The 26,497-nt window shown below is 39.8% G+C and overlaps 1 protein-coding gene across 8 annotated transcripts in view; it reads left to right on the forward strand.

The window, feature by feature from the left end:
• SP100 (SP100 nuclear antigen) overlaps window positions 1–26,497 on the forward strand; it is a 129,082-nt gene that overhangs the window by 85,963 nt on the left and 16,622 nt on the right. For 4 of the 8 annotated variants that reach the window (XM_054548486.2, XM_009238204.4, XM_063712402.1 and 1 more), the window contains 6 exons: window positions 616–660; window positions 1,741–1,845; window positions 3,858–4,000; window positions 5,539–5,577; window positions 8,572–8,613; window positions 12,336–13,959. In XM_054548486.2, the coding sequence (XP_054404461.1) occupies window positions 616–660; window positions 1,741–1,845; window positions 3,858–4,000; window positions 5,539–5,577; window positions 8,572–8,613; window positions 12,336–12,878 (917 nt within the window). In that variant the 3' untranslated portion in view covers window positions 12,879–13,959. 8 annotated transcript variants of the gene reach the window in all.

Below are 26,497 nucleotides of genomic sequence, written 5' to 3' on the forward strand. Positions count from 1 at the left end.
TTATCTCTGAGCATCAGTTTCCTCATCTGCAAAGTGAGGATAGTACTAGTGCCTATTTAATAGATTTTGTTGTAAAGATGAAGTCAGTTAATAGAGGCAAAGATCTAAGGATAGATCCTGGCATACAACGAGCACTGAATACGTGTTCATTCTTGCTCTCCTCCTGTCGCTTGGGAAGCAGGTAAAATACTGTTTCAAATTTATTTGGAATGATTTGGAGATATTAATAGAGAAATATAGGATGCATCTCAGTTAAGCATTGTGGTTGTAACCAATTCTAGATCAGAGGTCATCAAAGTATGACCTACAGGGCAAATCTATCCTGCTGACTGTAAATAAAGTTTTACTGGAACACAGTCACCGTCGCATCCTTTGATGCATTCATGACACAACTACAGAGTTGAGTAGTCACAACAGAGGTTATGAACTGAAAAACCTTAACTACTTACTATCTGTCCCTTTACAAAAAAAGTTCCTGACTCCTGATCTAGGCATTTGATATTTTTCTTTAAGTTCTAGACAGGATCCTGAAAAGTTGCATTTGAATGGTGGTTTTGTAAAACACTACTATTTGCAATGTAAAGAGACATTTATGTTGTTTTTCAACTTTCTCAGGAAGAAAAGCCAACACTAGACCTTTGAAAAGAAGAAGAAAAAGAGGTAAAAAGAAGTGATCGATATGCTTTTCATAATTAAACATTTAATATTTAATATTCTGTACTGTGAGTAATAACTCAGTTTTCTTAACTGGCATATGGAGCTAGTACTGGAGACTTAACGTTGACCAGCAGTTCATTTTAAGACCCTCAATACCTGCTTCAGTGGAACCAGATCCCCAGTGCCCCAGTCATGTGCTCATGCAGGGTTCCCTAAGCAATGTGCACTTTCTTTTTTGTTGATTGATTGATTAATACATAATAGATAGAAATACTTGGGGGTACGTATGACAATTTGATACTTTCTTATAATCAAATCAGAGTTATTGGGATATCCATCACTTTAAATATTTACCTTTCTTGATGCCAGGAACATTCAGATTATTCTCTTTTAGCTATTTTGAGATGTATAATCAATTCATGTTAACTATAATCACCCTATTGATCTATTGAAAGCACCAGGTTTTATTTCTTCTATCTAACTGTATATTTGAATGCTTCGTCAATCTCTCTTTATCCCTCCTCTCTCAATGTGCAGTTTCTTCTAGAACCCCCCCACACCAAGCTTCCCTTTTAGCAGCAGAGAAAGCTCAAGTGAAAAAGTGAAGCAAAGCAGTTGGTAAAGAGGGAGACAGACGCCACCCCGAAAGGTGCCCCATTAGGTGCCACTCTGCCATCCTGCCCTCTGTCCCCTCAGTCAATGCCTGGAATGGGGAGATAGGCTAAAATTTGAGAGTTTTTTTTTAACATAACGTCAAAGCAATAATATGAGTGGAAATCTCCCTTCAAAACATCAGGAGGAAAATCATTGTGTGATAGGTGGATATGACCAACCAGCTTGAAAGTTGAGATCCTACCACATGCCAGGCTGTTGTGTCATATTTTAGAAGGTGGAGTGGAGGACAACAGTATCTACTGCTATCTAATGTGCCATGAAAGAAAGACTTTGAAATGTAACTGATTCATGGGGGAAATCCCTCCAATACATTTTGAATTATAAAAGAAAGCTCTCAAGACAAGTGGGGAGGGACAATGCACAGTTGTAAAAGTAGATGGAATGGAAAAAAAAAATGCTTCCTCGCAGGTCCAAGAATTCCCAAAGATGAAAATATTAATTTTAAACAACCTGAACTTCCTGTGACCTGTGGTGAGGTGAAGGGCACTCTATATAAGGAGCGATTCAAACAAGGTGAGTTTACTGGTCCATCTACGATTTTCAGCTAGAAAATATCCACACAGATAGCATACTGTTTAGGAGTAGACACCTGCTTTGAGGTTCTGCAAAACCAGCCCCAGCCTTGATGATTTGCTAGGAGCTTTCCTAGGACTTGGGACATCATCACATTTACAGCTAGGGTTTATGAGTGAAGCATGCAAAACATACCATAGGGAAAAACGCACATGGGATGAAATTCAGAGACAACCAAAAGCAAGCTTCCAGGAGTCCTCTCCCAGTGGAGTCATGCAGGACTCATTTAATTTTTGCAGCAACAAATTGTGACAACACATGTAAAATGTTGTCTACCAGGGAAACCAGCCTGAGTTTAGGAGTCCAGGGTTTTTACCAGTCACATAGGTGCCCTCTGCCTAGCACATACCAAAATTCCAGATTCCCAGAAGGTAAGCGGGTGTTCAGCATAAACCATATCATTTGTGCAAACAGTTTAGGCACAGTGAGCCCTCTTCTTCATTTATGGTTATAGATAAATGTAATTTATTTACGTATGTCTGAAAATAATACATCAGGATAGGTAGCTCCCAGATTACACAACATTTTAACAAGATTTCTTTGGATAGGCTATCTCAAATTTATTCTTGTAAGAAAATATAAATAAATTGCATTTGTTTATAACCATAAATAAGAGGGATTTATCTCTAAAGGGCTTTATCTTTATGGATAAACAATATGTTTATCCATATTGTTTATTATGAACAGTTTAGCCCACAGTGAGTTATGGGAATGATAGAAGTCTCCTAAAATCCAAATTCCTAAATGCCAGTGGCCAACCTTGCATATAGACAATGGCGAACCTTGCATATAGGCCCTCTAAGGAAAGTCTCAGGCCCACTCTGTTAACTCTGTTTTGCACAACAATGACATTTTCACGCTTTTAAAATTCATAAAACATTAACCTATGAGGCCATCTCCTCTTACCCTATGTGAAAGGCCCACAAGACATCCAACTAGCACCCACTACAAGGGCAAGCACCTCAGTACTTGGGTGGAAAATGTACACATCTAAGAATCTCAGCAGTAACTTTCACAGCCCCATTTCCCATAACATCTGTATAGCCTTCTGCTAAATGGTAAGATCACAGGGTTTAGAATCAGAAGACCTGCATTCAAGTTGCAGCTATACCAAGAGTGTCTGATTCATCTACAGCCAGGTGCTCCGTCTCTCTAACCTTGAACTTCCTTCTCTACAAAATCAGAACAATAATATAACTTGCCTCGCTGTATTATTATGAGAAAAAAATAAAAAACAGACATAAAATACCTCACAAGTTGCAATTGTTAAATTACAGAACTAACGTTCGTCTATCACGGTTGACACCTCCCCACGACATAGTTCTTTGAGCACCAACAAATATAAATGTTTGCCCCATGACTATGTTGCATAAGCATAATTTAACTTCTCCCACTATATAACATTTCCATAATTACTTTTAATATAAAATAGCCATGAGTTCAAAATATGAAACATAATTGATTGTACCACATGTACAACATGGTACAAGACAAGGCAGATGTGGCTGTAGTAACAGCTGTCACATGGCCACCTGGGGACCCAAGAGCATGGTAGAGGGCTTTGTGCCTTCATCCACCTCTCTGAAATTCAGGCTGACTCTACATCAGGTCTCAAAGAAGGGAGGAGGAGGAATTCTGCTCATTCTTTAGGGCCATTCTTTGCACCCACCCCCACCTTTGGAATATAGCAAAATACATTGAAAAGGTAAATGTTGGTAGTAATATTTCTTCTCATTGCATGAGGGTCAAAGAAACGTACACACACAACAGAGAGTCCCCTTCATCTCTGTTCCTGCAGGCTGGGTATGAAGCCCCTGATATCTGACAGGAAAACTCAGACTTTACTGCTATGATCCTAAGCCCAAAGTGGGTGGCTCCAGACCCCAGCATGGGGGGAGGCCAAGTTCAGGTGTTTTCACAGTTGGGGAGCTCACCTTGCCTTGGTCTTACAGGAAGCTCAAAGAAGTGTATACAGAGTGAGGATAAAAAGTGGTTCACTCCCAGGGAATTTGAAATTGAAGGAGACCGCGGAGCATCCAAGAACTGGAAGCTAAGTATACGCTGCGGTGGATATACCCTGAAATTCCTGATGGAGGTATTCTAGAGACAAATGGCTGAAATCAAGGATTTAGCTGTCATGCTTCACTAACACCAACCTTTAGCAGAATTTCTCAGTGCCCAGAAATTCATCGTGACTTCCTTCCTCTGCCCAGGTCTCGATGCATATGTTATTACTAACATTCTCGCCTGAACATTACGTTGGCTGGCTTATATTACAGCTTAATCCTCTAAGTACTTTATTTCTTACCCTTTTGAAGGTTGGACAGTAAATTGTGGCCTTGACTCTGCCATTAATAAACTGTGGAATCTGGTCACATGAAAGTAACTTAAGTTGGAGGGGAGGTCTTAAATTTGGGGGGGAGGTAAATGTTAAATATACACACACACACACACATATATATATTTAACATATATAGATATGTAGTTCCTGGATTACAAAATATTTCAACAAGATTTCTTTGGATAGGCCATCTCAAATTTATTCTTGTAAGAGAATATAAATAAATAGCATTTTAAAGTAACATTGCTTCTCATATGAACCCCTTGATGTTACAAAGCAGGCACAGGGTCTTTGCTGCAGATGAACCTGTGTCTTTTGACTCCAAATACAGTGCTTTCTGTTGCACACCCACAGACAGTCCTTCCTTGTGCCACTCTAACAATTAAAAAAAAAAAGATCTGCCAGGCACAGTGGCACATGTCTGTAGTCCCAGTTACTTAGAAGACAGAAGCAGGAGGGTCACTTGAGCCCAGAGGTTCTGGGCTTAGTGTACTATGCCAATGAGGTATCCATGCTAAGTTCAGCATCAACATAGGGGACCACCAGAGTGCCTAAGGAGGGGTGAACCAGTCCAGGTTGGAAACAGAGCAGGTCAATACTTTCCTGCCGATCAGTAGTAGGATTGTACCTGTGAATAGGCACTGCACTGCACTCCAAACTGAGTAACATAGCAAGACCCCATCTCTAAAAATAAATAAATAACTATTACACAAATAAAAGATCTTTGCTCAGTAAATACTTATTGAACCAACATCTAAAGCTATGGAGGGTACACAAATTGTGAGCCCCTTCCCAGAAGGCAGGCTGTGCTTTCATAATTATAGGCCTGGACAGGGTCTCAATGTTCTCACAAGAGACACCTGCAGGAAGAGGTACAATAGATCAGAGAAGAGAAAGTCATTTCTGGCTTTGAGGATGAGGACCATTTTGTGGAACTCTTGCACTGAGCTAGGTCTAAAAAGATGAACAACTAGCAAAAATGTAGAATGGGGCATTCTACATATATAGAAAGGACAGCATGCAAATCTGCTCCACAATGCATCAACAAGTTGGGAGTAATGAGGCGGCTACATTCTGTGTACTGATTGTAGAAGTCATGAGGCCAGAGGAAGGCATTGAAATGCTTCCTTTAATCCCTGGAGAATCATGAAAAGTAATTTCCATGAAAACACCTTGAATTTGAGTTAATAGTGGGTTATCCAGGTAGGAATATTTGGAAGGCAGTCAGAAAAACTAAGCTCACAAAATAAAAGCAAGAACCCATCAAATCATTTATCTCTTTTCTTTTTTAGAAAAAAATTCTGCCAGAACCACCAAGCACAAGAAAAAAGGTGATGATCAAGTGATCTTCTGCCAATGTCTTGTCTATTATGTTGTTGATTTTCTATCTCTGTGGCCTTACAGTCTTTAAATTGACCCATCAAATATAATGCTTTTGCAGTTGCTGCTTTCAAACATTATTCAATGTATAAGTCCAGGGCTCCTTTGAGCATCAAAACGTTTGAGATAATCCTCAGAAATAGATTAAAAGACAGAACTGAATTGTATGTGTTTTTTAGTAAAGGAGCTAAATGCCATACTTTTTTTTTTTAAGAGAAAGAGTCTCGCTCTGTCGCCCAAGCTGGAGTGCAGTGGTGCGATCTAGGCTCACTGCAACCTTCACCTCCCTGGTTCAAGCGATTCTTGTGCCTCAGCCTCCCCAGTAGCTCAGACTACAGGTGTGTGGCATGACGCCCGGCTATTTTTTTGTATTTTTAGTAGAGATGGGGTTTCACCACATTGGCCAGGCTTATCTCAAACTCCTGACCTCATGTGATTTGTCCGCCTCAGCCTCCCAAAAGGCTGGGATTACAGGCATGAGCCACCATGCCTGGCGCCACACTTTCTTTGAACATAAAAGATAGGGCTGGCATTGGAAAAATAAGCATGAGTTTGAAATGCACAAAGCAGTGTGCCTTTGCAACCTCAATATAAACACTGGTTGTTTTTCACTGGTTTTTCTGGATTCTATATTTTAGAAATAAATATGAAGCAAAAGTTCCCCTAGAAACATCCCATGGTCACTACACATGACCTAATGGAGAATTCCCCCTAAAATGTATATATAGGCATATGTCACCCAAGGAAGCAAACGACAAAAAACATTCTCTCCTTTTCTTTTATCTTTTACCTCCAACACACACACACACACACACACACACACACACACACACACACACACAGAGTTCTTCAGGTGAAAATTTTTGAGTGGGAGGCAGAGTGCCCTGTGAGGCTGCTGACCTGGAAAATCTTTTCCTTTGTGGAGAGGCCCTTTGGCCCCAGCAAAAGGGCTGCACAGACCTCACTTCTATCTGTGAAGGTGAATTCTCCCTCCGTGGAGGTAGTATGTGGAGTTCATAGACCAGTGGTCTTCATACTATATGTATTCTATGGAAAAATGCTGAGATCACTGATGCCTTCCACGGCCTCTCCAAGGCTGGGGATAAGAGAGAACCTGGTGAAGGAAGGAGATGGAAGAACTTCTATTTTCCTAATCTCTGACATAGGTGACCTTGGATATTTCTGCCATACCAGGAAGCCACAATCTTTACAAAGCTGGCTCCTGGGGCTACCTGCTCCACTGGCTTTATGACTAGAGATTCGGTGACTAGGCTCTGTATCACTGGGTTTTCTGGAGAAAGAGACATTATTTGATATAATTATTAAAACCAAACATGTCTACCCACTGCCAAACAGTCAAGGCTGATGCAGTCTGGACTAATCAATTGAGCTGGCCATCTCCCATCCCTTCATCACAGGCACCCTCTCTCCATTCCCTGAGGGCCCACAGCTCTAGAGGTGAAATTGCCTCAGTTCTCAGAGGATCTCCCCGGAGGGTCTATCTTCCCTCCTCTCCCCTTGGTTTCTAATGCTTGTGTCACTCTCAGCACCGTGTAGTAAGTGCTATTGTTGCCAGCTTTCCTGCTTATAAGTTTTTTGTTAAACCTGCTGGTGATAGCTGAGATACCCCAGGATAATAAGACATAAAAGTCCAAGCTAATCATTTACTGGCTGCTAAGAAACCTCTTCTCCCAAGTGACAATTGTGTTCATTTGTTCATGCACTTATGTATCCATTAAACAAACAACTGTGGAGCCACTGCAAGGCTCCAGGTGATGGGCTTGGCCAATGAAATAATGCAAAACAAAGGAGGCCAAAAGGATGAACCTTAAGGATTCTGTCAACCTCATTGTCTTACCTGGGTGAATAACTAATGGGATGCAGTGGGAGATTCTAGGCCACTGAGCTGCTATATTTTATCTTAGCCGAAAGGCCCAGATTGCTTCTGGCAGGTGGTAATATGGCCACCTCTCCTATCATCATGCCTTGGATCCCACTGAGTAGTTTGTCTAAGGCCTCTCTGCCCTGAGCTACAGGTAAAAGCTTAAGCAGTCATTGTTTCATTCCACAGATACCCTAGGTCAAAGCAAGCTCTCGAGATTCAGGAGAAAGTGGAGAGGTGCTTACCTTCAGAAGAGCTACAGTACTGGGGATCTTGGAGGCATTTTGTCTTCAAAGATGTGTTCCTGGAGAGCTGCAGAAAGGGGTGGAGTTATTCCTGGGATACCTGCATGGCGTCCAGGACTCTGGGTCCCGTGGTCACTGGGAGCTGTGGAGGAAGAGTTGGCCGATTCCCTTTGCAGCTTCTCTGGATGGAATGACACTTCCTTTTTTTTTTAAAGAGTCTAACTCTGTTACCAGGCTAGAGTGCAATGGCGCAGTCTCAGCTCACTGCAACCTCCACCCCCTGGGTTCAAGCGATTCTCCTCCCTCAGCCTCCCAAGTAGCTGGGACAACAGGTGCGCGCCACCACACCCAGCTAATTTTTGTATTTTTAGTAGTGAGGGGGTTTCACCATGTTGGCCAGGATGGACTCGATCTCTTGACCTTGTGATCTGCCCTCCTCAGCCTCCCAAAGTGCTGGGATTACAGGCGTAATCCACTGCACCTGGACACTTCCAAATTTAGACAAACGTGCCTGCAGGCCCCTTGAAGTAGGAGGACCGATAGAGTTGCTCCAGCTCAGCCTCCCTGAGTGGTTTCACGAAGGCCTGCCTTGGGTGTGAGAGCCAGGAAATGGCACTTGCATTGGGCGAAACTGTCACTGACACATAATTTAGTGCTTTTTTATTCTTCAGTTAGATGTACAGGCCCATAAAAGCAGACATGAAACAAAAGAAGGGCTGTGGCATGAATCCCCTAAAAATAAAGAAGTCTGTTCCAATGTGGGGTTAATGAAAAATCACACTCAATATTGTACCAATCTTTCTGTTTTTTTTCAACAGAGAATACTGGAGTCTCACAACAATACCTTAGTTGACCCTTGTGTAAGTATAAATTTCCGACTATGACCCCAAAATAAGTCAGGCCTTTCTCCAGGCACACTATGTCATGACTGCCTTTCCCTGAAGCATGCTCAGTCTCAGTTGGAGTATGTTTCTGTGTGTGATGAGCAGATGCAAGCCAGGTACCTGGGTCTGGGATTGGGTGTCTCAGTGCAAAAGCATTCTTTTGTTTCAGTAGAAATCTTCAAATTTCCTCATTTCCCTTAGAAAGTGAGTACGGGAGGCTGAGCTCTAGATCACTGAGGCCTCCATAGACAAGAACTTGAAGTAGTAATGGGTAGGGCTGGCCTGCTGATTAGGGAGAAGGATCAAATGTCAGAAAATAAAAGCATTTTCAAGTAGGTGGTGTGAATGGAAAGGAAAATCCCAAATACCCGCTCCAAGGTGCAGACAGAGCTCAGTCAGCCAGAAGGAACAGACTGAGCCAATCTGGTGAGTTCGAGGTGTGGACTCTGTCATTAGTTCTGCAGAGGAACACACACAGGAAAAGTGAGTCTCTTATGAAGCCCCTATTGCCACTCTTGAGGGAGGTTTAGGCTCAGTGTGCTGAGCTGGTTAGGACAAAAACCATCACCACTTGGCAACTGACGAGGCATGCTTACTCTCACTTCTTGACTGGTGCTCAATGACATACAAAGCTGATTCCACAGGCTCCATTATCAACCAAAATTAAGGCTGTTCAGGAATAAATAAATTTTTTGAGACAGGATCTTGCTGTGTCACCCAAGCTAGAATGCAGTGACACAATCACAGCTCACTGCAGCCTCAACCTGCTGGGCTTAAGTGATCCTCCCACCTCGGCCTCCCAAATAGCCAGGACTACAGGTGCATGCCACCACATCAGCTAATTTTTTTAATTTGTTGTAGAGCCAGGGTCTCACTCTGTTGCCCAGGCTTGTCTTGGACTCCTGAGCTGAACTGATCCTCCCAACTCAGCCTCCCAAAGTGCTAGGATTACAGGCATGAGCCACAGTGCTGGCCAGGAAGAAATAACTTGATAATGATTTATTAAAAGCCAAATGTGAGGAGTGACTCAATAAAACACACCAACAAAGTTGGGAGTGTTTGGAGTTTTTTACAAATTGAAATGCCTTTTTTTTTTTTTTTTTTTTTTTGAGACGGAGTCTCGCTCCATTGCCCAGGCTGGAGTCCAGTGGCACGATCTTGGCTCACTGCAACCTCTACCTGCTGGATTCAGGCACTTATCCTGCCTCAACCTCCCAAGTAGCTGGGACTACAGGTGTGTGTCACCATGCCTGGCTAATTTCTGTATTTTTAGTAGAGACAGGGTTTCATCATGCTGGTCAGGCTGGTCTCGAACTCCTGACCTCGTGATCCGCCTGCCTCAGCCTCCCAAAGTGCTGGGATTACAGGCATGAGCAACCTCACTGGCCACAAGTTGAAATGCTCTTTTAGCAGAGGTCCCCAAACTTTTTGGTGCCAGGGACCAATTTTGTGGAAGACAGTTTTTCCACAGACTGGGATGGGGTTGGGGGCAGGATGATTTTGGGATGTTTCAAGCACATTAAATTTATCCTGCACTTTATTTCTATTATTATTATATTGTAATAGATAATGAAATAATTATACAACTCACCATCAAGTAGAATCAGTGGGAGCCCTGAGCTTATTTTTCTGCAACTAAACGTTCCCATCTAGGGGTGATAGGAGACAGGGACAGATCATCAGGCATTAGATTCTCAAAAGAAGCACACAACCTGGATCCCTCACATGTGGAATTTACAACACGGTTTGTGCTCCCATGAGGATTTAATGCTGCTGTTGATCTGACAGGAGGTGGAGCTCAGGCAGCAATGCAAGCAATGGGGAGCTGCTGTAAATACAGATGAAGCTTCACTCACTCACCCACCACTAACCTTCTGCTGTGTGGCCCATTTCCTAACAGGCCATGGGTTGGTACAGGTCCTTACCCTGGGAGTTGGAAACCCCTGTTGTGTAGAAGAGTTTAGGAGAAGGGAGAGGGACTCCTCACACCAGAGCTGTCCTTTCTCATTGAAGGGTACAATACAGAAGTTACAATCATTGGATACAGATCGCAACTTGCAGGCTCAAATGTCTCCATGCAAGACAATCAGTAAAACTCTAAGATCCAGAAATAAATCAGTGTCCTTTTCAGGGTCACTGGGTTATGCATTAATCACTGTGTCAACAATTTGAGAGACTCATGATAAGATTCAGGGACAAGATTTCACCATGAATCACAAGACCTTCCCAAGGTGGGTTAATTGGAAAGCCTGTTTACTTTTAAACGAAACTGTCAAATGTGACCTGTAGATTATCACATTTCCTTTCTGATTAAAAAAAAAATCTTCCCATGGAAGCATTGCTGATCAATCTGCTAGGTTAAGGGGATAGATGTTCCTCATTCTTTGTCAATGAGAAGGCTTATTCCAGGAGGTCATGTCCCTCGGTGGGGGAAAAAAAACCTTGTTATTGCAACCAGGCCAGTTTGCTGACAAGATGAGGTAGGTCATGACACACAGCTACATGCTATTCTCCTGAATGATAAATCATCTCACTGGGAAATCAGTATTTTGGCCTTAGCCATGGATCTAAAGCAAGCACAATGCAAATCATGAGTGACTTAATAGCCAAGAAAATAAACTATGTTTATTATTAGGTTGGGGCAAAAAGGTAGTTGCGGTTTTCGCCATCAGAAGTAATGGTGAAAACCGCAATTACTTTTTTGCACCAACCTAATATTATAATCATAACAACTTGAAAACACAATAGAACAAAGAAATTAGTCCTAAGAGTAACCAAATGAACAAGTCATCAATTTATAGTTGCTGTTGCTTGTTGAATCATCTCTAGTCTTCAGAATTTCATAATTTCACTTTTCTTGGAAGAAGTAAAACAATGAGTGATTCATAGCATTAATAATTTGAATAGCAGAAATATAATGCACACAAAAATTATAATCAAAAGGAGAATTTGTGTACAAGAATGGGGGGAAAAAAACCTGTTCCATTAGGGAGCCAACTAAGAAAAAAAAGTAAATCCAGGTTCTTCTTTAGAGACTTATTATAGCCAGGAAATAATTAAGTCCAAATTGCAAGCAAATAATAATTTTTGAAACAAAAACAATGGTCTGGGCTAGAATCTAATAACAACTATGCTATAATTTTCTTCTGAAAGATAATTTTTCTCTCTTCGATCTCCCTTTTCTGCCAAAGAAAAATCATAGGCCAATTTTATTTGCAGTATAAGTTTTAGTCTTATTGTACTTGACCTGATTATTTATATAAAAGGCAACAGGAATAGTGATTGTCCATACAGGCTCCTTTTAAGTTGGCTTTGCTGGAACTTTTTCATTAGGCATTTTAGATTAGACTTTTAAAAGCTTCTTCAGGCTAGAAAGCCAAGCCAATGATTTATCATCAGATTGTGCCTGTACTACTTGTAAGAATTGGGTAAATTTCTCCTTTCTTGAAGTCCCCCAAATACCTCAAGGTTTCTGGGCCTGTCGGGAAGGGACATTACTTAACACAAGGTCAAAAAACCTACAAGAGATTGCAGTACATTGAGGTCCATAGAGACAGTGCTGGCGCAAGTGAGAGCTGGATGGGCCCTGGGTGACTCTGTATCTTGCTGAGGAAAAATAACTAAACATGGACAAAGCAGATCCTAAGAAGCTGAGAGGCGAAATGTTATCATATGCATTTTTTGTGCAAACTTGTCAGGAGGAGCATAAGAAGAAGAACCCAGATGCTTCAGTCAAGTTCTCAGAGTTTTTAAAGAAGTGCTCAGAGATATGGAAGACCATTTTTGCCAAAGAGAAAGGAAAATTTGAAGATATGGCGAAGGCAGACAAGGCCCATTATGAAAGAGAAATGAAAACCTACATCCCTCTTAAAGGGGAGAAAAAAAAGAAGTTCAAGGATCCCAATGCACCCAAGAGGCCTCCTTTGGCCTTTTTCCTGTTCTGCTCTGAGTATCGCCCAAAAATCAAAGGAGAACATCCTGGCCTGTCCATTGATGATGTTGTGAAGAAACTGGCAGGGATGTGGAATAACACTGCTGCAGCTGACAAGCAGTTTTATGAAAACAAGGCTGCAAGGCTGAAGGAAAAATACAAAAAGGATATTGCTGCATATCGAGCTAAAGGAAAGCCTAATTCAGCAAAAAAGAGAGTTGTCAAGGCTGAAAAAAGCAAGAAAAAGAAGGAAGAGGAAGAAGATGAAGAGGATGAACAAGAGGAAAATGAAGGAGATGATGATAAATAAGTTGGTTCTAGTGCAGTTTTTTTCTTGTCTATAAAGCATTTAAGCCGCCTGTACACAACTCACTCCTTTTAAAGAAAAAAACTTCAATGTAAGACTGTGTAAGATTTGTTTTTAAACTGTACACTGTGTTTTTTTGTATAGTTAACCACTACCGAATGTGTCTTTAGATAGCCCTGTCCTGGTGGTATTTAGCCGCTAACCTTTGCCTGGTACAGTATGGGGGTTGTAAATTGGCATGGAAATTTAAAGCAGGTTCTTGTTAATGCACAGCACAAATTAGTTATATATGTGTAAGATTTGTTTTTAAACTGTACATTGTATTTTTTTGTATAGTTAACCACTACCGAATGTGTCTTTAGATAGCCCTGTCCTGGTGGTATTTAGCCACTAACCTTTGCCTGGTACAGTATGGGGGTTGTAAATTGGCATGGAAATTTAAAGCAGGTTCTTGTTAGTGCACAGCACAAATTAGTTATATATGAGGATGGTAGTTTTTTCACCTTCAGTTGTCTCTGATGCAGCTTATACAAAACAATTGTTGTTCTGTTAATTGAATACCACTCTGCAATTGCAAAAAAAAAAAAAAAAAACAGTTGCAGCTGTTTTGTTGACATTCTGAATGCTTCTAAGTAAATACAATTTTTAAAAAACTGTATGAGGGAACTGTGTCGACAAGGTATCAGGTCAGTCTTCTTCCATGTCTATTAGCTCTACAAAGCCAATCTCAATCCCTCAAAATTATCTTGTCATACTTGAAAATATGACATTCTAGTCAAAGCCTTGGTAAAATAATCAATGTTTCCAATCTGTCCTGTTACAAAAGAAACAGATTGTTATTGAACTTATGCAAATAACCATTGCCAAAAGAATGTTTATGAATAGTTTCCAAATTATGGCGAATTCATGTAGAGAGAGAAAAGTAACTGTTTTGGTTTTGCTCACAAAAGTCTACTTTACCTAAGTGCTGTCAGATATAAGTAACTTAAAAGAAAGAGAAGTTTTCTTGACTTTTGAAAACAAAATATAAAAAGAATCGGCAATGTTTCAAACAAAAAGTCATAAAAGTCACTTTATTCCTCCATCAATTTAGTCTCATGTAATTCTTATTTTGCTGGTGTTGGGTTAGCAATCTTCATGAAGACATCAGTTTTTCATTAGAGTTCTGAAAGTTTTATCTAGTCTAACTATATCATCTCCAAAGTTATCAGAAACCTATGTTCAAGAGTACTTGTCAGAGCCTTTTCCATAAAAAAGCAATTTTGGATTATAGTTAACTTCAAATGCTTGTAGAGAAAATTTTAAAACAATAACTGTGGATGTCAAAAACTTAGAATAGCCATGGTTAAAATCTAATAGAAGTACCCAATTGACAAGGAAATTTAGATATTTTGATTACCTGCAGCATTTTAAGATAACAACCAGAATCACGACTGATAGTGTCCCATTAAAACTACGAGATTTTTACAAATGTCATATAATCTTTAGGATATTCACATTAATAATATATCTATACAAATATTACTTTAGAAAACAATCAAAATTATGACTGATTACAGATTTTTATAAATTTATATAATTTGGGGAACATTTTATCAATAACATACTCATAAGTGTAACTGAAAGAAGATCTAGTATTACGTATCATTGGACAGTTACTCCCATACAATTTACCAAATCAGTCTAATCATTTAATATCTCTGCAAGAGGAGAGATACATTCTTTGAGGTCCCTCAGAGATCTAACTGGAAAATAGCAAAGTAAATTTTAGGCCAAAAAAATATTTAGGATTTTGATCTTGGGGAAACCTGCCAAAGATGTAGAAAGGTGTAAAACATTTGATCAAAATGGAATCACAGATCATTGTAAAATAATAATTATTCATTTAACCAGAGTTTTAATCAAAAGACTTCAAAAGCAATACAGAAAGTTACATGGATGTAAAAATCTTAGCCCTTTTAAAGCTCAGTTTTCTTGAGTAATCAAAAACTTAATAAAGACAATGCAGGAATTATCTTAATAAAAATAAGTTTTGGGCCAGGCGCCATGGCTAACAACTGTAATCCCAGCACTGTGGGAGGCCAAGGCAGGCGGATCACCTGAAATCAGAAATTTGAGACCAGCCTGGTCAACATGGTGAAACTCTGTCTCTACTAAAAATACAAAAAAAATTAACCAGGCGTGGTGGCAAGTGCCTGTAGTCTCAGATACTCGGGAGGTTGAGGCAGGAGAATTGCTTGAGCCCAGAAGGCAGAGGTGACAGTGAGCCAAGATTGCGCCACTGTACTCTAGCCCGGGCAACAGAGCGAGACTCCATCTCAAAAAAAAAAAAAGTTTTAAAAAGAAAGAGATTTCAGAATTAAAAAGCAGTATCTCTTTTAATTTTATTAAAAGCAAAGCAATATTTTAAGCAAACCTTGTTGTTCTAACATAGGGGACTAAATTTTTTGTTTTTTATTAGTGTATTTTTAATATCAAATCTCAATCTTTAGAAAGACTTATAATTTCCTTTTAATTATAGCCAACTTGATCATATACCAAATTTATTTCATAGGGTTTCTTTTCACAAACCTTATTATGACTTAGACTGTTTATGAAACGCTTGGACTTTTTGCTTTTCTCTGTACTTTCTTAAATAACTAGACATTTTACTTTAGAACAAAAAATTTACCATACAAGACTTTTTTCTCATGCAAAATTATTCTCTTTTAACCTATCTTACCAAAAATATTCATAACTTTCTTCACTTTTCTCTCTCCTTCTTACTGGTTCCTTTCTATATTGCTCCTTATTTTAAAACAGCCTTAAATAACCCCTGAATTAAACACAATTACCTTTTCTCAGTAAAGAACATATTTTTATGCCTTCTTATAATTTTCTGTCATCAAAAACACATCTTACTTTTTTTGACACATTTTAAATTTAGAATTATATATATTAATTAGAATGTTTAAACTTTCTGTAACTTTAAATTTTATTGAAAACCTAGGAAACAAGAAATCTTGAATTGTCTATCACATGACAGTATCTTACAAATGAGAACTCTTTTATAATTTTTAGAAACATTTTCGCATAACAAAAACATTTTTTATCTTAATTGGAATTGACCTAGATGTTTAACGAGCATCTATTTTTTAATTTAATTTAGCAAAACTTTAAGATTATAAATTACATTAAAAGTTTATTTATATATGTTTATCCCATTTACATTTACTTTATTTTTAACAGTTTACCTAGATTACTTATGAAAATTGATATATTAGACAAAGCTAGTCATCATTTCAAGTTATTTTCCTGTCAATCAATTTTATAGCCTGTGAATATCAGATGTTCACTTAAGAAAGAATCTTAGAGTTAAATATATGAGTATTTTGCTGATAACTTAGAAGATAGTTGTTTTATTAAAGCAAAAATATTTAATCAGTCATACTTATCAAAAGATTTATTCAAGTCATGTGAACTTAGATGTTTGGGACTACTAATTCCTAAGCATTAATGTATTTATAAGTCAATCTGTTACTACATAGAGGTTTTATAGCTTTGATTTTAAAATTTGGGTCATGAATCAGGTAAATTTCACTTGTTTTAAAAGGAGAATTGAATTAAATTGTGCCTTTCAAAATGGTACAAATTAAAGTTATCTGTCCTACATGACTGAAGCCCTTACTGAGTGTAGCAAATTTATATCTCAAAGCACAGGGAAAGAATTTAATCCTTCCATACGGCTAATGAAGTTTTACATCTCCAAGGGACTGTGAAGTCCAGCAGGGCATTTAAAGGGTATTGTCTGATGTTGGATAAAGGGTTTAATTGGGTTTACTTCCACTTTAATGGGGTTGGTTGAATATGTTTTACCAATGTCAGTGGGAGATTGGGAGCATAAGTGAACCAGCAAAGCTTGCAGTAACTCATCAGTGTCATTCGTTAGTCTTGGGTCAGAAAAAATTGTTGGTGATAATTATGATAATTTTAATTGTTTCATTTTCATTCTTTAGTTGTTCTGTTTGCTCCTTCTGTTCCAAATGTAAATACGTTTTCCCCCTTTTGAGAGAAGGAAATGTGTGTATTGTGACATTCCAAAAATCTCTACCTAAGAGACAGATGGGAGCCAAGAGAACAAGTAGAAAGGAATACATTCAGTTAAGGAAGAATATGAAGGCATGGGGTAGAAGGAGGAGAAGCAATTGGAATGAAAGGGAGAAAGCTTTTGAAGTGGTTTTCAAATCAGAAATAGTGTGGGATAGCCTTTTGCTTATCTCTTCAATGAAGGCCATTTTTTTTCCCAGAATTTCTTTTAGGAGCATCTCACTGCTATCAGAAGTAAGTCAATTTGTCTGGTTCTAAAACCAGCTTTTTCCAATTGTGCATGGTAATACATCAGCTTAGGCATTTTCAAAAGATCCCTATTTTGGCCACTGCTGCTTATGACCATCCCGGGTTACATGGGTCCACTTATCTAAGTACTTGCAAGAAGAAGGACCCTAAGTGTTACACATCAAACCAGCTGGTGCTGATAGAGGCAGTGTACCCTGAGTCTTAGAAGACATGTTTCCCATCTTGGTTGTTTTGAATGAGACAAGTAATGTAGTGGATCAAGTGTGGTGGTTTTGAATTTTTCTTCCCCAAAATTTCACTCAATAGGCTGAAAAATTATCTTACATGTCTCTGATTCCAGAGTCACCTCCAAAGAAGTTTCTAGGGCATTCATGGGCAAGAGACAATCAGTTTTTATGAAGCCTGCCAGCTGAGCAAAAAGTTAACAGTGTGGGGATTTTCCTATGAGACTGCTCCATGTTGTGGGGGGTATGCCCTGACACCTATGCTATTGTGGGTTTCCTAAAAACTATTTGGTCGCAGACAGAGAACGTTTCTTAACTTCAGAGCAAGAGTGCCCTCCCTCATGCACTCAAAAATGAGAAAGCTAAGGAAAGGTTGTCCCATCCAAAACCTTGAGAGAAACAATTCACAGAGCTCCTATTTTACACTGCCCTAGGATTCAACAAAAACTCCTGTCTAGCCAAGGAGAAAACCAGCTTCAAAAAACCAGAACTTCCACCACGATAGGAGGCTCATTGATTTTGGGAGGAACTCATCTGCAACACCCAGCCAGGGCATCCAAGTTCAGGAATACAATGTGTTCATTGCCAGTACCTGCACAAAGGTCGGAGGCCACACTATGTGGTCCAGGGAGGTCACTCCAAAATTCTGCCAACTACACCAGAATGTTGACCAAAATTAAGCCTGTTGAGAAAGAAAGAATTTATAATGGTTTATTGAAAGCCAAATATGAGGATCAACCCAAGAAAACACACCAACAAAGTTGAGAGTGTTCCAGAGTCTGTTACAAGTTGGAATGATTTTATAGGTAGGGTCAGGAGAAGGAAGAGGGGCTCTTCACACCAGAACTGTCCTTTCTCATTGGAGGATACAATAGAGAGGTTACAATCGTTGGATACAGATTGCAACATACAGGCTCAAATGTCTTCTTGTAAGACAATCAGTAAAACTTTATGATTCAGAAATAAGTCAGCACCCTTTTCAGGATCAGTGGGGTATGCATTAATCACTATGTCAACAACCTGAGGAACTCATCATGAGATTCAGGGATAGGATTTCACCATGAATCACAAGACCTTCCCAAGGTGGGTTAATCTGGAAGCCTGTTTACTTTTAAATTAAACTGTCAAAAGTTGCCTGTAGGTTTTCACTGTCCTTTCTCTGCTTGCCATGTGGATGCAGAGAAAAGGGGGTCTGCCAAACTTGAAACTTACCCAATTGTCCTATAGAACTGATGTTTATAGTTTCTTTTGAACAAACATGAAACTTGAGCCCCCCAGTTTTAAAATCTCAGAAAGCTCCATTTGTCTTATCAGAGGCCATTTCTGAGGAAACCAACCATCAGGCCTCTAAGATTGTATCAAGGAGCTGAAACACACCAGGTCACGGCATCTGGACAATGCAATCCAGATAACTGACCCCCAGTGGCTGCCTAACTGACTACCTGCTTCTTGTTGACATATTCCTCTTCTTTACCCCTAATTCCTGGTTTGCTGCATGTAGTTACATTTCTGCCCTATAAACCCCTAATTTTAGTCAGTTATGGAGATGGATTTGAGACTGATCTCCCATCTCCTTGGCTGCAGCACCTGATTAAAGCCTTCTTCCTTGGCAATACTTGTTGTCTCCATGATTGGCCTTCTGTGCAGTGAGCAGCTGGACCTAGATCAGGGTGTTTCAACAACAGATTTTGGTTTCCTGACAGTAAACATGTTGCTTGTGGCTTGGCTGCCATGGGCCACGAGTCTCAGAAGCCCTCCTAAGCAGCTGCCCACTCAGTTTTGACTGGAGGTGAGTTTTGGATTCTCTCTGGCCCTGCTGCTACGGGCCCAAACCACATTCCTGATTGCCTAGGAAGAACAGCCTTTGAAATTCTACATCTGTATCTGGATAGATGAGTATCCTTTGTGGGTCCAGACAGCAAGATCTGCTCTTCTCTGTTGAGGAACATTTTAAAGGAATTTCCATTTGCAGGTTGAAAAAACCCAAATGGCTGAGAAAGGGAAGCACCCTGACTGTTTTGATATGGACTTTCTTGATGGATTGTTTGTAATTGTGTGTGTGTTCCAGCAACTGAGTGTTCATTGCAGGTACCAGACAGTGGGATTGGCTCCTATCGATTTGGGAAATTCCAAAGGAATTTCTGTTTGCAAGTTGAAAAAGCCCAACCAAAGGAGAAAGGAGAAAGGAAAACACTCTTGACTGTTTTAGTTGGGACAGTCTTGGGGCTTGTTTGTTGTGGCAGCAGATGGATCATTGTGTTTTGGTGATTGTGTGTGTGTCGATACAGTCATGGGAAATTAGAATTTGATAAACTGATATTCTTTCATAATACTGTTTAGCCCCAGTATTCTTTGGAATCTGGAGTTTGTTGTTAAATGAGAAAGTGGAATGGAGTTCCATGTATCCAGGCTTTTAAGCTGCTATTCTAAACAGAGTTGGGCCTGGTTAGTATGTGATGTTCTCCTTTAGTGCTCTTTGGCCCCAGTGTTTTTTTGTTTGTTTGTTTGTTTGTTTTTTGAGACAGAGTCTCACACTGTCACCCAGGCTGGAGTAGAGTGGTGTGATCTCGGCTCACTGCAACCTCTGCCTCCCGGGTTCAAGCGATTCTCCTGCCTCAGCCTCCCGAGTAGCTGGGACTACAGGTGCACACCACCACACCCAGCTAATTTTTTGTATTTTTAGTAGGGATGGGGTTTTGCAGTGTTGGTCAGGATGGTCTCAATCTCTTGACCTCATGATCTGCCTGCCTCGGCCTCCAAAATGCTGGGATTACAGGCATGAGCCACTGGTGCCCAGCCCCAGTGTTCTATTTTTTAAAAAATATTTTTTACTTTATTTATTTTTTTGAGACAGAGTCTCTCTCTGTTGCCCAGGTTAGAGTGCAGTGGTGCCATTTCAGCTCATTGCAACCTCCATTTCCTGGGTTCAAGTGATTCTCCTGCCTCAGCCTCCCAAGTAGCAAGGATTACAGGCACCCACCAGCATGCCCGGCTAATTTATGTATTTTTAGCAGAGACAGGGTTTCATCGTGTTGCCCAGGCTGGTCTCAAACTCCCAACCTCAAATGATCCACCTGCCTCAGCCTCCCAAAATGCTGGCCCCAGTGTTCTTTGGAGCCTGGGGAGATTTGGCCTTTAAAAATCAAACTGCCTTGAAAACTGCTTCACCCAAAATTTTGGTTCACAGCCTTCACTGGATAACATATCAGGGCAAAGTGTAGCCATGTGAACATGTTTGTAGACCAGTGAATTTGTATTGCTATCTCATGGCTATAATTCTGAAGTAAAAGCAATTGGATCTTTGTTTGTGTGTATACACGTTTAGATGTGTTTATGTGTATGTACCTTTATTATGTTATATGTTATGCCTACCAAATTGGCTTATTTAAAAAAAGTGCTGGCCAGGCATGGTGACTCACGCCTATAATTCCAGCACTTTGGGAGGCCAAGGCAGGTGGATCACTTGAGTTTAGACGTTTGAGACCAGCCTGGGCAACATGGTGAAACCCCATCTCTATAAAAAATATAAATAAATAAATAAATAAAAGCAAAACAGTATTCATTAATTAAGTTCAAAGTATTTTTCAAGTTCATATGACTTAAGAACATCTTTAATAAACAATCTGGCTTTACAATTATTGGTAAAATAGGCTGGACGTGGTTGCTCACACCTGTTATCCCAGCACTTTGCGGGGCCAAGGCAGGCAGATCACCTGAGGTCAGAAGTTTGAGACCAGCCTGGCCAACATGGAGAAACCATGTCTCTATTAAAAATTTAAAAATTAGCTAGGCATGGTGGCAGGTGCCTGTAATCCCAGCTACTCAGGAGGCTAAGAAAGGAGAATCACTTGAATCTTGGAGGTGGAGGTTGCAGTAAGCTGAGATCATGCCATTGCACTGTAGCCTGAGTGACAAGAGTGAGACTCCATCTCAAAAAAAAAAATTACTGGTAAAATAAAAATATAAATGTCTTTAGAATTGTCAGCATATATTTCTGTCTGGATTTTATATTTGTCTCTGCTAGATATTTTGAGGTGACAGAGCTTGGCACAGAAGGTTATAAAACTATAAACCAGCTGGGTGTGGTCGCTCATGCCTGTAATCCCAGCACTTTGAGAGGCCGAGGCAGGTGGATCACCTGAGGTCAGGATTTCAGGACCAGCCTGACCAACATGGTGAAACCCTGTCTATACTAAAAATACAAAAAAAAAAAAAAAAAAAAAAAAAAGAAAATTAGCCAGGCGTGGTGGCAGTTGCCTGTAATCCCAGCAACTCAGGAGGCTGGGGCAGGAGAATCACTTGAACCTGGGAGGCAGAGGTTGCAATTAGCAAAGATCGCACCATTGCACTTCAGCCTGGGCAACAAGAGTGAGAGTCCATCTCAAAAAAAAAAAAAAAAAAAGAAAAGAAAAGAAAAAAAAAAGTATAAACCCAGCCAAAACAAAATGATCATTCTTTTAATAAGCAAGACTAATTTAATGTGTTTATTTAATCAAAACAGTTGAATCTTCTGAGTTATTGGTGAAAATACCCATGTAGTTAATTTAAAGTTCTTATTTAGGTGAACATTTGATATTCATAGGTTATAAAATGGTTAACAAGGAAATGATGCATAAATAATCTCATAAACTACTAAAAATAAATAAAATATAAATGGATAAGTGCTATAGATAAAGTTTTTGTGTAATTTAAAATCTTAAAGTCATTTTGGATGCTCATTGGATGTCTGGTAATTTCCAATTAAGAAAAGGTGATGATATGGGGAAACATGTTTCTAAAAATTACAGAATGTTTCTCATCTATAAAATGCTAGTATCTCATAGGCAACTCAGGATTTCTTGCTTCCTGGGTTTTCACTAAAATTTAACATTACTAAGGACAAGAATTCTAGTTAATATGTAATTCTGTATATAAAATGTGCCAAAGAAGATGTGTTTTTATTGAGAAAAAGAATAATTTTGTCTAATTCAGAGGTTATCTGAAGGTTACTTCAAATTATGGGCTTGAAAAGGTTATTTATGAAACAAGGTAAAAAGGAACCAATAAGTAAAGGAGAGAGATGTAAAGAGAGTTATGGATATCAAGACGTAATTTTGGTAAGGAAGGTTACAAAGAAAGGAGAATAATTTTGTATGAGAAAGGATTTTGTATGGTAAATTTTTGTCCTAAAGTAAAATGACTTATTTTTTTAAAAAAAGAAAAAGAAAATTTAGGACAAAACAGAAATTTCAACCATGTCATAGATGGTCTGTGTAAGCCATAGGTAATTTTTTTCCCTGTTTCCCTGTGTGTCTATCTTCATGAGCATACAGAAAAAACAGTAAGTTGAAAAGTTTGGATAATATTATTTAAAACCTGATAGAAAATTGGAGAAACTTGACTAATTAACATTGCTCATAGTTAAAGCTCTTAGTCTTGATGAAGGTGAATTAGTAAATTACGAAATGTTGTGAAGAAATACATTCGCACTCCAAGATGGCCGAATAGGAAGAGCTCCAGTCTGCAGCTCCCAGCGAGACTGAAGAAGAAGACAGGTGATTCCTGCATTTCCAACAGAGGTACCTGGTTCATCTCATTGGGACTGGTTGGACTCTGGGTGCAGCCCACAGAGGGCAAGCTGAAGCAGGGCGGGGCGTCGCCTCACCCAGGAAGCACAAGGGGTGGGGGAATTTCCCTTTCCTAGACAAGGGAAGCTGTGACAGACTATCTGTCTGGTTAACAGTACACTGGAGAAATGGTATACTCCTGACCAAATACTGACTTTTCCTGCAGTCTTAGCAACCGACAGACCAGGAGATACCCTCGCATGCCTGCCTCGGTGGGTCCCGCACCCACAGAGCCTTGCTCACTGCTAGCACATCAATCTGAGATCAACCTGTGATACTGCAGATTGGTGGGGGGAGGGGCGCCCACCATTGCTGAGGCTTGAGTAGCTCACACTGTAAACAAAAAGGCAGGGAAGCATGAACTGGGCGGAGCCCACCACAGCTCAGCAAGGCCTACTGCCTCTATAGATTCCACCTATGGGAGCAGGGCACAGTAGAACAAAAGACAGCAGAGAGCTTCTGCAGACTTAAACATCCCTGTTTGACAGCGCTGAAGAGAGCAGTGGTTCTCTCAGCAAGGCATTCGAGCTCTGAGAATGGACAGACTGCCTCCTCAAGCAGGTCCCTGACGCCCATGTAGCCTGACTGGGAAACACCTGCCAGTAGGGGCTCACAGACATCTCAAACAGGCAGGTGCCCCTCTGGGATGAACCTTCCAGAGGAAGGATCAGGCAGCAATATTTGCTGTTTTGCAGCCTCTGGTGGTGATACCCAGGCAAACAGGGTCTGGAGTGGACCTCCAGCAAACTCAACAGACCTGCAGCTGAGGAGTCTGACTGTTAGAAGTAAAACTAACAAAAAGAAAGGAATAGCAAAAATATCAACAAAAAGGACATCCACACCAAAACCCCATCTGTAGGTCACCAACATCAAAGACCAAAGGTAGGTAAAACCACAAAGGTGGGGAGAAACCACAGCAGAAAAGCTGAAAATTCCAAAAAACAGAGCGCCTCTTCTCCTCCAAAGGATTGCAACTCCTCACCAGCAAGGGAACAAAACTGGACGGCGAATGAGTTTGACAAGTTCACAGAAGTAGGCTTCAGAAGGTCGGTAATAACAAACTTCTCCAAGCTAAAAGATCATGTTCTAACCCACCACAAGGAAGCTAAAAACTTTGAAAAAAGGTTAGACGAATAGCTAACTAGAATAAACTAGAATAAACAGTGTAGAGAAGAACTTAAATGGCCTGATGGAGCTGAAAACCATGACACGAGAACTTTATGACTCATGCACAAGTTTCAATAGCCGATTCAATCAAGTGGAAGAAAGGATATCAGTGATTGAAGATCAAATTAATGAAATAAAGTGAGAAGACAAGACTAGAGAAAAAAGAATGAAAAGAAACGAACAAAGCCTCCAAGAAATATGGGACTATGTGAGAAGACCAAACTTACGTTTGATTAGTGTACCTGAAAGTGACGGGGAGAATGGAACCAAGTTAGAAAACACTCTTCAGGAGATTATCCAGGAGAACTTCCCTAACCTAGCAAGACAGGCCAACATTCAAATCCAGGAAATACAGGGCACACCACAAAAATACTCCTTGAGAAGAGCAACCAGAAGACACGTAAATGTCAGATTCAGCAAGATTGAAATGAAGGGGAAAATGTTAAGGGCAGCCAGAGAGAAAGGTCAGGTTACCCACAAAGGGAAGCCCATCAGACTAACAGCAGATCTCTCAGCAGAAACTCTACAAGCCAGAAGAGAGTGGCAGCCAATATTCAACACTCATAAAGAAAAGAATTTTCTACCCAGAACCTCATATCCAGCCAAACTAAGCTTCATAAGTTGAAGGAGAAGTAAAATTCTTTACAAACAAGCAAATGCTGAGAGATTTTGTCACCACCAGGCCTGCCTTACAAGAGCTCCTGAAGGAAGCACTAAACATGGAAAGGAACAACCAGTACCAGCCACTGCAAAAACATGCCAAATGCTAAAGACCATCGATGCTATGAAGAAACTCCATCAATTAACAGGCAAAATAACCAGCTAACATCATAATGACAGGATCAAACTCAAACATAACAATATTAACCTCAAATGTGAATGGGCTAAATGCCCCAATTAAAAGACACAGACTGGCAAATTGGATAAACAGTCAAGATCCATCAGTGTGCTGTATTCAGGAGACCCATCTCACATGCAAAGACACACATAGGCTCAAAATAAAGGGATGGAGGAAGATCTACCAAGCAAATGGAAAGCAAAAAAAAGCAGGGATTGCAATCCTAGTCTCTGATAAAACAGACTTTAAACCAACAAAGATCAAAAGAGACAAAGAAGGCCATTACATAATGGTAAAGGAATCAATTCAACAAGAAGAGCTAGCTATCCTAAATACATGCACCCAATACAGGAGCACCCAGATTCATAAAGCAAGTCCTTAGAGACCTACAAAGAGACTGAGACTCCCACACAATAATAATGGGAGACTTTAACACCCCACTGTCAATATTAGACAAATCAATGAGACAGAAGGTTAACAAGGATATCCAGGACTTGAACTCAGCTCTGGACCAAGCAGACCTAATAGACAGCTACAGAACTCTACACCCCAAATCAACAGAATATACATTCTTCTCAGCACCACATCACACTTATTCTAAAAATGACCACATAATTTGTAGTAAAACGCTCCTCAGCAAATGTAAAAGAACAGAAATCACAATAAACTGTCTCTCAGACCACAGTGTAATTAAATTAGAACTCAGGATTAATAAACTACTCAAAACTGCACAACTACATGGAAACTGAACAACATGCTCTTGAATGACTATGGGTAAATAACGAAATGAAGGCAGAAATAAAGATGTTCTTTGAAACCAATGAGAACAAAGACACAACGTTTCAAAATCTCTGGGACACATTTAAAGCAGTGTGTAGAGGGAAATTTGTAGACCTAAATGCCCACAAGAGAAAGCAGGAAAGATCTACAATGAACACCCTAATGTCACAATTAAAAGAACTAGAGAAGCAAGAGCAAACAAATTCAAAAGCTAGCAGAAAGCAAGAAATAACTAAGATCAGAGCAGAACTGAAGGAGATAGAGACACAAAAAACCCATCAAAAAATCAATGAATCCAGGAGCTTGTTTTTTGAGAAGATCAACAAAATAGACCACTAGCAAGACTAGTAAAGAAGAAAAGGGAGAAGAATCAAATAGATGCAATAAAAAATGATAAAGGGGATATCACCACAGATCCCACAGAAATACAAACTACCATCAGAGAATACTATAAATGCCTCTATGCAAATAAACTAGAATATCTAGAAGAAATGGATAAATTTCTGGACACATACACCCTCCAAAGACTAAACCAGGAAAAAGTTGAATCTCTGAATAGACCAATAATAGGTTCTGAAATTGAGGCAATAACTAACAGCCTACCAACCAAAAAAGTCCAGGACCAGACAGATTCACAGCCAAATTCTACCAGAGGTACAAAGAAGAGCTGGT

The sequence above is a fragment of the Pongo abelii genome, chromosome 11 (genome assembly GCF_028885655.2).
Source record: "Pongo abelii isolate AG06213 chromosome 11, NHGRI_mPonAbe1-v2.0_pri, whole genome shotgun sequence".
NCBI lineage: Eukaryota > Metazoa > Chordata > Mammalia > Primates > Hominidae > Pongo > Pongo abelii.